At 34.9% G+C, this 12,811-nt stretch overlaps 4 protein-coding genes across 4 annotated transcripts; 2 read left to right on the top strand and 2 right to left on the bottom strand.

Annotated features, from left to right (window-relative positions):
* Window positions 1-1,496: 1,496 nt before the first annotated feature.
* On the top strand, window positions 1,497-3,612 carry LOC114528219 (rhomboid-related protein 4-like). The gene is made up of 3 exons (XM_028549840.1): window positions 1,497-2,203; window positions 2,898-2,969; window positions 3,061-3,612. The coding sequence occupies exons 1-3, from the start codon at window positions 1,540-1,542 to the stop codon at window positions 3,258-3,260; spliced, it is 936 nt and encodes a 311-aa protein (XP_028405641.1). The 5' UTR covers window positions 1,497-1,539; the 3' UTR covers window positions 3,261-3,612.
* Window positions 3,613-4,123: 511 nt separating this feature from the next.
* LOC114528237 (potassium voltage-gated channel subfamily A member 1-like) lies at window positions 4,124-5,356 on the bottom strand. Its single transcript, XM_028549861.1, has one exon. The coding sequence runs from the start codon at window positions 5,354-5,356 to the stop codon at window positions 4,124-4,126; it is 1,233 nt and encodes a 410-aa protein (XP_028405662.1).
* Window positions 5,357-5,669: 313 nt separating this feature from the next.
* On the bottom strand, window positions 5,670-9,449 carry LOC114528229 (plectin-like). Its single transcript, XM_028549853.1, has 7 exons — window positions 9,340-9,449; window positions 8,777-8,850; window positions 8,287-8,394; window positions 7,716-7,961; window positions 7,341-7,468; window positions 7,179-7,248; window positions 5,670-6,827 (listed from the first exon to the last, which is right to left on the bottom strand). Exons 1-7 carry the CDS (start codon window positions 9,446-9,448, stop codon window positions 6,756-6,758), a joined length of 807 nt encoding a protein of 268 aa, XP_028405654.1. The 5' UTR covers window position 9,449; the 3' UTR covers window positions 5,670-6,755.
* A 1,306-nt stretch (window positions 9,450-10,755) lies between these two features.
* On the top strand, window positions 10,756-12,697 carry LOC114528185 (potassium voltage-gated channel subfamily A member 2-like). The gene is made up of 2 exons (XM_028549797.1): window positions 10,756-11,120; window positions 11,379-12,697. Coding segments are annotated over exons 1-2 (1,185 nt in total). The 5' UTR covers window positions 10,756-11,118; the 3' UTR covers window positions 12,562-12,697.
* Window positions 12,698-12,811: the final 114 nt, after the last annotated feature.

Below are 12,811 nucleotides of genomic sequence, written 5' to 3'. Positions count from 1 at the left end.
CAATTCGAATAACTGAAAACTATAGATAGATGGAAATGCACGAAACTCTGTTTCTGTATTTATTTAACGGTCTGCTTCACTACAAGAATTCTTTTTATACATAAGAGACTGACAGAACATTTTCCGTTACAAAGGAAAGTCACTTCAAAATCAAGTGCCGGTGCATGCTTTATGCATTTGTAAATTGTAGTATAAGAACAGTAACGTTTTATTGAACAGTTATAAGAGGTTAATATTAACACGATTAGTTCAATTACCAATATAGGTCATCACAACAACCCCCACCACATATGTGGTTAAAATTTAAACACGGCATTTATTAGAACTAGCACGTAAAGTACTAAGTACTACATATAGTCAGTAGTAGCAGTCGTACATAGTTTTTTCTTACCTAATCTGGTTAACTTTAACAGCAAATAAGCTGGATTGCTAGAAGCCTTGTTGAGTGTTGACCAATTTGACAAGTTTCGTTATCCAAAAGGTAAAGCAATCATTTCTACGTCATTAAAATGACGCTTCCTTATTGGACATTACTCTAACACACCACACAAAATCATATGCATATGGATGCATATAGTTCGTATAAAAAACTTCGGAAATATTTCAAGCAGTCTTTGTTTGCCACAACCGCGTACCAATAGCATGAAAAAAAGTTTTATATATATGTATGATGGCGCGCATCTTTGGAACTCTATTCCTCAAGAAATTAGAGAGAGCAAATCCTTCTCTTCCTTTAAAAAGAAAATCGCTACTCACATTGATTGATAGCTGATTGAAAATATAGCAGAAAACATACCTGTAAATAGATTATTATATTAGTTATATATAGTTATGTTAGTTATATATCCTATGTAATTTTGTAAATAGTTTTTAAAAATATTCTTTTCTGTACACTTTTCACACGCCCCTCGTGGAAATCAGCTTCGGTTGACGGGGTCAGCGTGTTAAAATAAAGCTTTCTATCTATCTATCTAGAATCCCCTAGAATCAGTAGAATGTATTATAGATAAAACCGTTCCCCCATAATTTTTAATATGAACGCTAAAACCTCCAACGAATTGACAAGCATTGCTAAAGTTGATGCGTCTCCGATCCGAACTTGTTGCTAACCAACCAGAAAAATAACCTGAACACCATTTAATACCCCAAGTCGACCCTCGGGAGATGTTTCGCATAAAAAAGCTGCAAATAAAATCTATTGCTGTCTTATAGCCACCGTTCTGGCATGTGCAAATTTAACATAGCGATTGCTCATAGAACCACAACGTTTCTTCAACAATGTAGCTGAGAGTCCTCAAGTGCTTATATTTTTTTGTTTTTTATAGATATGGAAATAGTCGGCAGCCAAAATACACGCAAAACCCACGCAACACGCAAAAGACACATCGGCAGTCGGAAAACTATTTTCGGAAATGTGTTCGGAAAATTACGTACGTCCTTGTGCCTTGTGCTGGATGTTTTTATCTTCCATAGGACGAACCATGCATAGACAAAGGAACGAAGAACAGTAAATAGGAAATTGGTAAATAGTTGTCGAGAATGTTCCAAAGGAGGCGAGCTCCTGGTTTTGGTGTAATACTTCTTGTTGCACAATTAATGCAAACTGGTATACAGTATATCCCCCCAATCACACTTGGTATCATTGTATTAAACACTGTTGTGTACCTTCGTTTATTATCTGGCTTACCAACCGTCAGACAGGCTTGCATCAGTTACGTTTATGTACGGTATGGCCAAGAATGGAGGCGAATATTTCTATCCCCGTTTTTTCATCTCGATGACATGCATTTGTATTATAATATGGTGTCATTTTTATGGAAAGGCAGGTCCCTAGAAACTCGACTTGGTAGCAATGGCTTGTTGTATCTAATATCAGTTTTCTCAGTCCTGACCAGCCTCACCGTTCTCATTCTCGACTATAGTTTGTCAGTATTGCTAAATGATCTTTCATACCAACGTACATGTGCAGCGGGTTTCTCAGGTGTAATATTTGCACTTAAAGTTTTAACAACTTATAACCTACCCTCTGGGAGTATGACAAATGTGTTTCTGTTTAATGTACCAAGTCGCATTGCATTTTGGGTTGAACTAGTTGTTATACAGTTGTTAGTACCATCAGCATCATTTACTGGTCACCTTGCTGGGATATTTGTCGGTCTACTGTACATTAAAGGGCCATTAAAACTGATGATGGATACTGTAGGTGTGTAAATTTTAATAATTCTACACTAACCTCTTCCCAATTTACTTTCATAAAAAGCTCACATTCAGGTACAAAGCATGCAAGAGTGTTTGGGAAGGATGCAAGAGGACAACAGAGCAAGCAATATCGCATGCCCAAATGCCTGCTTTTCTTAGTTAAAAACTCTATAAAAAACTAAACATAAGCTCTTTTCCTCTGCATAAAAATCAATTAATGAGGGGCCTGGGAATATAGATTGATGCACATGCGTATGCTCACCTGAATCAAAATTTAACTATAAAGTACTGCATATTTGCCAACCTTGTCATGTTATTAGAAATGCATCCTTTCTACAAATGCTGGAGTTTATGATTTTCTTGTTATTAAGAGAGCTTCTCTGCATGTATCAATTGAAACATGTTATAACCCTTCTGATTCACATCAAACTGGCCTTCAGTAACTTTTGCAAATGGAATCCTTTTTGAGCTATTTAAATGAATAAATTATATAGCCTAAAATAGAGAAAAATGTATCAAGGTTCTTTGTCAGGAGGCCCAGTCCCTTCTGATGAAGGCTCTTATGTCAAAGCATTGAAAACTGTTTTTGTCTATTTTTGGCAGTTGTTACACCACATATGATGTTTTTAGTGCTTAGTTAATTAAATTATAATTAGTTAATTAAATTATAATTGAATTTAATGTGTCTTTGTTTATAGCCAACATATTCACAGCACCAACACACCCTATTAGAACAAGACCATCATACACCTACAATTCTGGACAATCAGGTACAGTATCTTGTTACATTTATTTATTGTTGCAACATAAACCCAGATATTGTTGATCTTTACAAATGTAAACAATTTTGTTTGTGTTCAGGTCGTCGTCCCCAGGCCACGACCGAAGACGAGGATGCAGAACTCCAAGCTGCAATACAAGAAAGTCTTAATGACGTTAGACAAGGTCCTAATGAGTCATCTTCGCATAGTTCATCAATGACGGACATGTCAAATAGTTCCAATCAGGAACCCACTAGTGAAGAAATTAGACAACTACGCCTTAGACGTTTTCAGAATTAGATAAAAAATATCGTGAATACCCAATAAGATAGTTTAGAAATATTGTAACATAATCAGGCATAATATCCTGGAATAGATGTGTAGTAGGTTATGTCTCCCTCCAAGGCTAAATCAACTCCGCAGTGAGTCATCATTTTACAAGCACAATTAAGGCATTATCCAAAAACGTAAAAAACAGAACGGTGAAACAACTGAATCCGAGAAATTAGACCCGAACATTTGAACTCATTTAAAGAAGCATTATATTTAATTGAAAATACGCTTTTTTATTACAATAGTTTGTCTTCTGATTAACTAAATAATCATGTAATTCCGTCCTTAACATGTATTCAAATAAAATAAGGTGTAAATATACGTGAATTTAGTCTATAAGGGGCGAGGTCAATGAATTCGCGCAAACAGATTCGTCTAGTCCCTTAGTGACTGGTGGCAGAGGAAAGCCAAGAACGGGCTTCATTATGCATGCTGATGCGCATGCACGCAAATAACCATCAAGGCTATGTGCATATGATATGGTAACGTTTTCAAGCATTTATGTTTTCACGCCAAAACGGTGGAATAGAAGGTAGAGCTATTTTAATGAAGCATTTTACCTCTTGAATTGACTATGTAAACAGGGCGTCAAAATTATTAACGAGACAAAAACGATTTTGAAAACGCTCGAAAACGAAGCTCGTGTGTACATAGTTATTAGTCAGCCCAGGCCGTGGCCCAAGTTATGCCTTTTGTAGAGAAATTTCATTAGATGATGGAACTGATGTGTTCTATACAACAACTATCTGCCTCAGTCGCACTTTGAGATTGTTCAAAATAAATTTAGCACTCTCAGCTGCTGGATATTGACCGTGATAGATGAAAACGAGTTACCATCTGTTGTACGCCTGACGTTTGAGATTGCGGTGATATTCAGCGCTTATAGAATCATCTGATTTGTAGCACGTACGAAAGTTGGCCGCAAATACGATGACCGGCAGTGAAAATGCGAGCGCTCCAAGAATCGTACAGAAACAGCCAATCAGCTTGCCTTCTCCAGTCACGGGGTAATAGTCTCCATATCCCACAGTAGTTATTGTGGTAAGTGACCACCAAAAACCATCTGGAACTGTCTTGATCACTGCTTCAGGATGTTTCATCTCAGCCAAATACGCAAGACACGATGACACAACCACCACCATTAAAAGAAACATCATCATCATCTTAAGTTCACGAAAACTCGCCCATAATGTCGAGCCAAGTGCTTTGAGACCACGCGAGTATCGAGACAGTTTTATAATACGAGCCAGGCGTAGTAATTTAGCTACACCCAACAAACTTGAGAGGGAATTCACTCCTTCTGTGTTAATAAAATGTGTGAAGAAAAATGGCATTATCACCAGTATATCAATGAAGTTTAAAAATGACAACATAAATTGTTTCTTGGAAGGTGAAGAAAGGAAACGGCAAAAATATTCGATCAAAAACCAACAATAGCAGATCAAATCAAGTGTGGAAATTGCTTGAATTGGTTTGTAAATAAATCCACAACATTCTTTAATGGTTGTTTGGTTCAGGTTCGATATCACAGGACATGTTTCAACACAAAATTGGTCTTGAAAATAAACAGATGTAGTCAAACAAGAAAGTACAATTGATAGCACAATCATCACAACACAAAATATGCTCAAAACTTTGGCAACTCTGGAAGATTCAGGGCATTCAAACGTCTCCCATATCTTGCGTTGCGTATCACAAACTGGCATCAAGTTATCTTGTATTTTAAACTTTCTGGCATAAAGACCTTTACTGACTAAACACAGCGCTTCGTCGCCCAAACCAAAGAACTCTACTTCTTCAAAGAAAAGTCTTAATGGTATATCTCTTGGTATAACAAGCCTTCCGCCAGATTGATAGTAGTATAGTATGCTCTCAAACGCATGTCTGTGTCGGTTGAAGTAGTACAGACGTTGTTTACTGCAGTAGTATTTACGCCTTTTCACTGGATTTCCAAGAAGAGAATCTGGAAAACGCGCTAATGTTCTCTCTCTTGTTTGATAAATTGCACCACTAATATTGATAGTCACACGATCACCCGTGTAGTTTTCTCGATAACTGTTCATCTTCCTCAATTTCTTTACTTTAACACAATTAAGCCGTTTACAAGGTTCAATAGTTTTTATGCAACGCGCAACAAACTGTTCTGCCGTGAATTGCTTCAATTACCCGGGCAGAAAGTAATTCCTTTTCTTGGTACAGCAGAGAAATGTCGTTCGAAGTGTAATATCTCTGCTTATTGCAATTTGCGAGAGTAATAACATTTCATATACGCACTGCATGCATTAAAACATTTGTAACAAGATAGGAGCAGGCCAATAGTTTAATTTATTAAATTTCAAAGGACACCACATGAAATACACAGTCAAATTATAGAAGTCCCAATAAAGTTTAATTAAACGACACATCACATGTGATACATTTAGAGTAATTGTAACAACATATGAATGTCACCTCGTGACATTGTTAATATTTTATCACTTTGGTCTGAAATCAAATACATTTAATAATGCGCTGCTCAATCATTTTCTTAGGCTTTTCATAGTTATCAGTGACTTAAAGTTTACATAATAGAAGCTCGAAAGATTTTATCACGATTATATATTAATGCAACCTACCCTCACAATATCACATAAAAGTTTTAAAATGCAAAAAAGGGAAAAAATTAACAAATATCAAGGCATTCAGAAATCTCATATTGACAAAAATTAGCTAATAATTTTGATTCTTAATGTCAGTGATAATGAACATAAATTATTACAGTTTGTTACTTTTGAAAACATTAAAACGGCGCATATCAGCGCATAATATATTCAGCGAATAAAGGGATTTTCTATTTCTGATATCTTTATACTTTAAACCTTTATACTTTATTTCTGATATCTTTATACTTTATTCTCTGTACTATTTCCCAAAAAGGCGTTCTTTTTTCACTGTAGAATATACTGTTTTGTTTTTTAGTAAAACGAAAGCTAATTTAGTGCAATTCAAAAGGCCTATTTAGACTACACGATAAATTGTGTGAAATTATCATTCTGACGAATGCAAAAGAGGGCCACAAATCCTCATTCATATTGTTCAGGGTGGAATTTAAAGTGTCGCATTTGTATGTGTGTTATACGTTCACAAATCACATACCCCAGGGTAAGCATCGTATATGACAATGAGTCAGCCGTGCAAGCATGGACCAAAAGCGCTTCCAATTATTTTCACTAAATCATACTCCTATACGCGTTGTTTCTGAGTGTAAAACTCCTGTTCAGTGAAATTAGCTGGTCAAAATCAAGCAGTTAATTAGTTCATAAACTACAATAATTATTCTTGAAAAATACTACAAAATATATTATGCGATATTCAAATATGTATAAAATGCATTAATATTTACACGCACATAAGCTATGTTACATTACAATGATATACATATACATACCTATTTATTTTTCTTGTAGTCTAACTATAGGGCAATTATTTCATAAGGTAATCCGAACAAAATCCTTGCGTGTAGTTTTGAAAACGCTTGTAATCTTCTCTCAATTCCTGCAAACGAAAGTTTTGCCACTTCTCAGTACAATTTCCGACACACAGGACATCAATAACGTAAATATAAAAACAATTGTGTCATAAATATAAGTTTAGGATGGCCGATCTTGAATACATTTCGACATCAGCTGCCATGATTCTGGTACCTCGTTACCACACAGTTGGGACAATTATATGAAATTAAAGCCGTGTTTCAATTCATTGGCCGGCAGAGAAAAATTTAGCCGAGCTAAATTCTAAATTTTAATGAGTTTGAGAGTGAAAGGATAGAAAGTAAGGCAGGAGGGAGGGGAACGCAAGCTTTCCACATGATATTGGCAGGCTTAATAACGAACATCTTTGACTTACAGTAAAAAGGTTCTCATATTCTTCCTTTTCGTTTTTCTGCCTTTGAAAGTCACAAACAAGATCTTTTAACCTGTCAACAATGAAATAAGCGGAAACTTTAAAATGATATACGATCATGACGAAAATTACAGAATATCTAAGCTAAATTGACTACTGAGTAACCTTGTTTTTAATACTGTGATTTCTTCCTTGTGTTTTTTCTCAACTTCAGATAAACGCGCTGCAGCTGTTCTGTCACATTGTTCTCTAGTATATTTTACTGCATCCGATATCTTTATCTTGCTTTCTTCCTGAACAACACATTTATAGTTATGAGATGTTCCTGATCGTACAAGCACGAATTACTAAAACTCGAATAGGGATATTCTTGTAGTGAAGTTTATTTTTCGCAGCATTGCTCCTGGTCGTTCGAGTACGGCGCCTCCCTCCCTTCTACAGACACCTTTTACCACGAGTTTCCTCATATGAAATGTACCTAGGGCTTCATGTTTATCCTATATATCTTACATCCAGTTCATAAATTACCATGTATCTTACCTCCAGTTTATATTTAGTTTTCTCAACAGCTGTTCTCGTCTTCTCTTCACCTTCAGCTAACATTATCTCTCTCAACTGATGTTCAGCCATTTCTACAGCATCTTTTCTTAACCTCCTTGCTTCTTCTTCTGCCTCTTGTAATGCAATCTGTTTTTCTTTTTCATATTTTTGCTGAGCCAACCTGGTACGCTTTTTTTCAGCCACCTCACATCGATATTTTACTATTTCTATCTCTTTCTCTGCTTGCTACAATGATATTTCAATATATTTTGATTGGAATAAGGGTGTGTAATTGGATCAATAGAGTCAACATTGTATTATTCGTAGCATATTTCTTGTACATCATTTTTTCAACATATTTTACAACGTGTTCTAAATAACCAATATGATATGTTTGTAGAATGGATCAGTGTTGCACTCTATGCAATTTTACATTACAATATACTATAATATACCCTTATTTTTTTACGATTTTGTATAGACATCATGTTTGGTTAAAACTAGATTGCATATGAAGCAATAGGTATCAATAAAACCATAAAACAGATGTCCATTTAGCACCACATCCTACCTTTCTTGCCTTCTCTAAAGATTCTGTATTTTCTCTCGCCATATTTTCAATGATTTCGTCGATAATATTTTTTCTCTCTTCTAACAGTTTCATTTCTGTCTCCGTTATCTACATTTTCAAGAATGATTGCCTTTGCTTAGTCATTTCTATATTTCCTTGCTTAATATGTCATGTTAATAATATATCTATTATATAGCAACTCAAAGCAAACTTTATTGAATATTACATGTAATATCACTAATAAACTAAAATATCTCATTCTAACATATATGATATATATAATAATATATAATAATATATAATAAAATAAAAAATATTGCACAAGAGAATGCAACAGGCAGGATTTGGTATTACAGCAGACATAATTATACATATATACCAACATATTTTACTTTCAGTGATAATTATTACCAGTATAGCTCATATTTACTTTGCAGTTATACTACATATATATCAGTAGAATAAAATAAAATAGTTATTTTTTACTCACAGCTTTTTTAACAGCTTCATTTTTATCACTATTCATAAATGCTTCAATTTCCTTCAAAAGATCTGTCCCAATACCTGATATAATTTTGAACGGATTAACATTTTCTTATGGACCATAATTTAATATGTCAGAAAAGTTCTTATTATTGCATACATAATTTACTTTAAATTTTCCATTAAATTGGGGGAGAGTGGGCATATTAAACATAACCTCTCCTCCACATCAAAGGGATAAAATCTAGCTCCAAGAGGCTACAACAATTGAAATACAGCCAGTGACAAAATAGTATCTTGACGTTCACATGAGCACCTCTCTTTCAGACTAGTTATATTTACAATCAGCATTCTTGAGACATGCAATATTTCATTGTGAGCTTCGACTTCATATTTATAGGATAGAAATTAGAAAAATATATAATGCAAGGTTTGCACACACACCCGAAGTCCAGTGAACAGTGAACTAAACTGAACTTCTATATACATATATACATATACATACATTCGTATTGTACTGTACTGGTTTTTCAGTGAGTGAAATAACATAATTTCAACATCACAACTTACATATAATGTTTCGGTGCGTTACTTTTTGCGTTCGCAGCGTAGTTTTTTCCGCGAGCATCTGTTCCAAAGACAAAAGAGGATCTCGTCTCTCACTTCTATACGACGCCATGTTGGAAATTTGTTGTCATGGTGAAAGTATCGATCGAAGCACTCTGCGAGGGTACAAACTCCGACCGGAGATGAATTGATCACCGACAAGGCGACAACGACAACGACAACGACAATGGATCGTAGAGCATCGGCGATAAATTACGACATATGAAAACCACACGTAATTCATCGCCGATGTGCTATGATCCATTGTCGGTATTAATAAATTTCTTTCGAGAAGTTTATTCAAGTTGACTCACGTCACGAGGAAAACAATCAGAAAGAATATAATTTTCAAAACTGGTTTCTATTGAGCCAGGTGCATATGAAGGTTATACCAGTGGGTTATACTAAACGAAATCAATAAATGAAACAAGTAACAGGTAAAACTTGGGTAATTGCCCAACATGAAAACGAGGCTATCGGGTCAAAAATAAATTCAGGTTCAAAATATATGATGGTTCAGACAGGCATTTAGTGGATCACGTCGACTTCTTCACGAGTCTGGCTTATGATTTTCCCTACTAACTTGCAACTGCAAGTGAATCATATAACTGAAAAATATAATTGACAGGCTGTAAAGAAAGCACAGCATGCATATATTGAAAAAGAATCCACGTATTCAATTATTTAAAACTATAATGGCGGTATTTAATATATCCACAAATGTCAAAGAGAAACTACTGCATCATTATTGGTATTTTTAGGGTAAAAGACAGCAGTCCATGGTTCAGATGTCCGCGAACCACTTGAATGTTGAAATCCATGAATGTTCAATAACATAACTTTCTATAGACACAAACTTATGTTTGTGTTTTTAATCTGAACTTATTAATGTTGCATGAGTGAGAAGGAAAATTCGATACGACTTTTGAGAACGTAATTATAGACAAGATTTTATTTAAATTCTGTGATCTGATTAAAAAATATTTCAATTCTTTAAAGATAGGAACATGACAATATGTTTTTGAAAATGAGTTTGCCGTCTTTTTAAAAAAATTGTAAACGGGTAAAAAATTATATTCTATTACTATTAGCGGTTCTATTCATGAAATGTTAATGATCTTAATTCGGTACTATAGAGGTTTTCTAAAGCTATAAAACCAGGATAACATGAATGATGATGATTCAATGATGACTGGTTAGGGTAGAGCGGAAAAAATTCTAATGTAACAATATGCATATGAAATATCTTGGGAAAACCCGAATGCATGCATATATGCAATAAAGCTGTAGATCTTGTCGGATATTTACAAAAACAATCAGAAACGTGGATCTCTAATTGTTTAGCAGATGTTTTCTCAACAAAAAGTCACCTGCAATGTCTGGAAATATATATTGACTCCGAAGGTGAAACATCACTTTGATAATACATGAATTGATGTTCACTACAGGATATTTGGAATCAGAAATGACTTAGAGTGATGTGATATTAAACCATATAGTGCCTTTTAGTGGAATGATTTACTTGTACTAAATTTGAAACAATGAATGAAATTTATCGTGAAATCTAAACATGGCAAGTCTTGCACGTATAGTTTGGAAATAAGTGGCAACGCGATAAGTAAAGCATCTTGCTAACTTGTATATACAATCAAACAGATGTAGAAATAAATGACAAGTAACTGAACTAAAATTGAAAGAGGAACGCTGCTGATTCTCAAGAAAATCTTGGTTGATATAAGAAATATGTAAGTAATAATATATACATTTATCCGATATGACGTGTACGAATTTTGGTGAAATCGCCGCACTTATCACATATAGCTACAAACTATGTATACTAAAAACGGCATTTTAGTGCGTTTTTTAAGGACCCTCCGTTTCTTTAGATGGAAACTTTTGCTCTTAATTGAATAGAACAAATTGAAACAACATAGCTACATACTGTTACAAAGTTACGTGTCCTAGCTATCATTGTCATAAAAACGATATATATTGTTTATCAGGATGGAAAGAGAGTCATACAAAGGACGTGTTGTGATAAACATTAGTGGCGTTATTTATGAAACAAGATTAACCACACTTTCAAGATACCCCCATACCTTACTGGGATGTTCAGAGAAAAGAAATCAATATTACGATAGCAATTCTAAGCAATATTTCTTCAACAGAAACAGGCAAAGTTTTGAAGCAATCCTTTACTATTACCAATCTCAAGGACGTCTTAGCAAGCCCCCGGATATGCCTTTTGATATTTTTAAGAAAGAAGTGGAATTTTTCCAACTAGGAGATGAAGTCTTAGATAGCTTGTTTCGAAAGGAGGGTTATGTGTTTGATGGGCCACGGCGATTGCCAGAAAACGAGTTTCAGAAACAAGTATGGGAGTGCTTGGAATACCCTGATACATCAAAGATGGCAAATATTTTGACAGTTTCATCATTGACAATAATCATAGCATCTGTACTACTCACAATCGTAATGACTGTCAATGAAGACAAAGAACCAAGTTTTGAAAAAGAGTTTAAAAATGGTAATCAAACCCCTCATATTCCTGGTTCTGATCAGGCGTCTGACGGTTTTTCTCTCTGGTACAATGACAAACGAGTTTGGCATATTTTTGAACTGATTTTTAACTGTCTATTTGCATTTGAATATACGCTGCGATTAGGATTTTGTCCTGATAAATGGCATTTTGTAAAATCTCCACTGAATATAGTAGATCTTTTAGCATTCCTGCCCTATATGATAATGCTTGCTCTGCCTGGTGGATCAGTTGACGTCTCCGCTGTATCTGCGTTTCATATTCTCAGAATTGTAAGAATCTTTCGGATTTTCAAGATATCTCGTTACTCTCGTCGTTTGAAAGTGATTGGATATTGTTTACTCGAGAGTGTACAAGACCTTGGCTTGTTTATGATATGTTTAGTTATAATAACAATCCTCGCTTCCAGTCTTCTGCACTATATTGAAGGTGGAGATAAGGACGGTCCGTTCAATAGTATACCATCTACTTTCTGGTTTATTATACAGACCATATCTACCATAGGCTATGGTGATGTGATACCATTAACTCCACTAGGAAAACTAGCAACATGTACCGTGGCTGTGTTTGGTGTCATCACTCTGGCACTGCCAGTGCTTAGTTTTGTTGCACATTTCAATACTTTATATTGTCAGAATATTGAATAGTAATTCTTTTCCGTTCACTTCAGTCGAACAACAACTTCGTGTGTCTTGAAGAAATAAATATAGGCGAGGAGTGGTGTTGGGACATTTTTATAATAAATATAAGCACTGTAGTTGCAGAACCACAGTAGTTGGTCTTCTGGAGGGACCACGAAGGCGTAAATTATAAATACAGAACAAAGAATGAACATATTGTCATATTGCTATTAAATAATACTATTTCTCTTGCTCTCTCTATTTATGGAATTCCACC

Source organism: Dendronephthya gigantea, unplaced genomic scaffold (assembly GCF_004324835.1).
Source record: "Dendronephthya gigantea isolate DGI-Jeju-01 unplaced genomic scaffold, DenGig_1.0 000048F, whole genome shotgun sequence".
NCBI lineage: Eukaryota > Metazoa > Cnidaria > Anthozoa > Malacalcyonacea > Nephtheidae > Dendronephthya > Dendronephthya gigantea.
The sequence above is the reverse complement of the archived record's forward strand: the minus strand, read 5'-3'. Positions and strand labels throughout refer to the sequence as shown.

Excerpts from the sequence above, each read along its gene's own strand:
- LOC114528229 (XM_028549853.1), bottom strand. The coding sequence starts at position 9,448 with ATGGCGTCGTATAGAAGTGAGAGACGAGATCCTCTTTTGTCTTTGGAA. Across the intron at positions 8,395-8,776 it reads ATGAAGCTGTTAAAAAAGCT|ATAACGGAGACAGAAATGAA; the intron begins GTGAGTAAAAAA and ends TTGAAAATGTAG. Across the intron at positions 7,249-7,340 it reads ATCACAGTATTAAAAACAAG|GTTAAAAGATCTTGTTTGTG; the intron begins GTTACTCAGTAG and ends CATTGTTGACAG.
- LOC114528219 (XM_028549840.1), top strand. The coding sequence starts at position 1,540 with ATGTTCCAAAGGAGGCGAGCTCCTGGTTTTGGTGTAATACTTCTTGTT. Across the intron at positions 2,204-2,897 it reads ACTGATGATGGATACTGTAG|CCAACATATTCACAGCACCA; the intron begins GTGTGTAAATTT and ends CTTTGTTTATAG. Across the intron at positions 2,970-3,060 it reads CTACAATTCTGGACAATCAG|GTCGTCGTCCCCAGGCCACG; the intron begins GTACAGTATCTT and ends GTTTGTGTTCAG.
- LOC114528237 (XM_028549861.1), bottom strand. The coding sequence starts at position 5,356 with ATGAACAGTTATCGAGAAAACTACACGGGTGATCGTGTGACTATCAAT.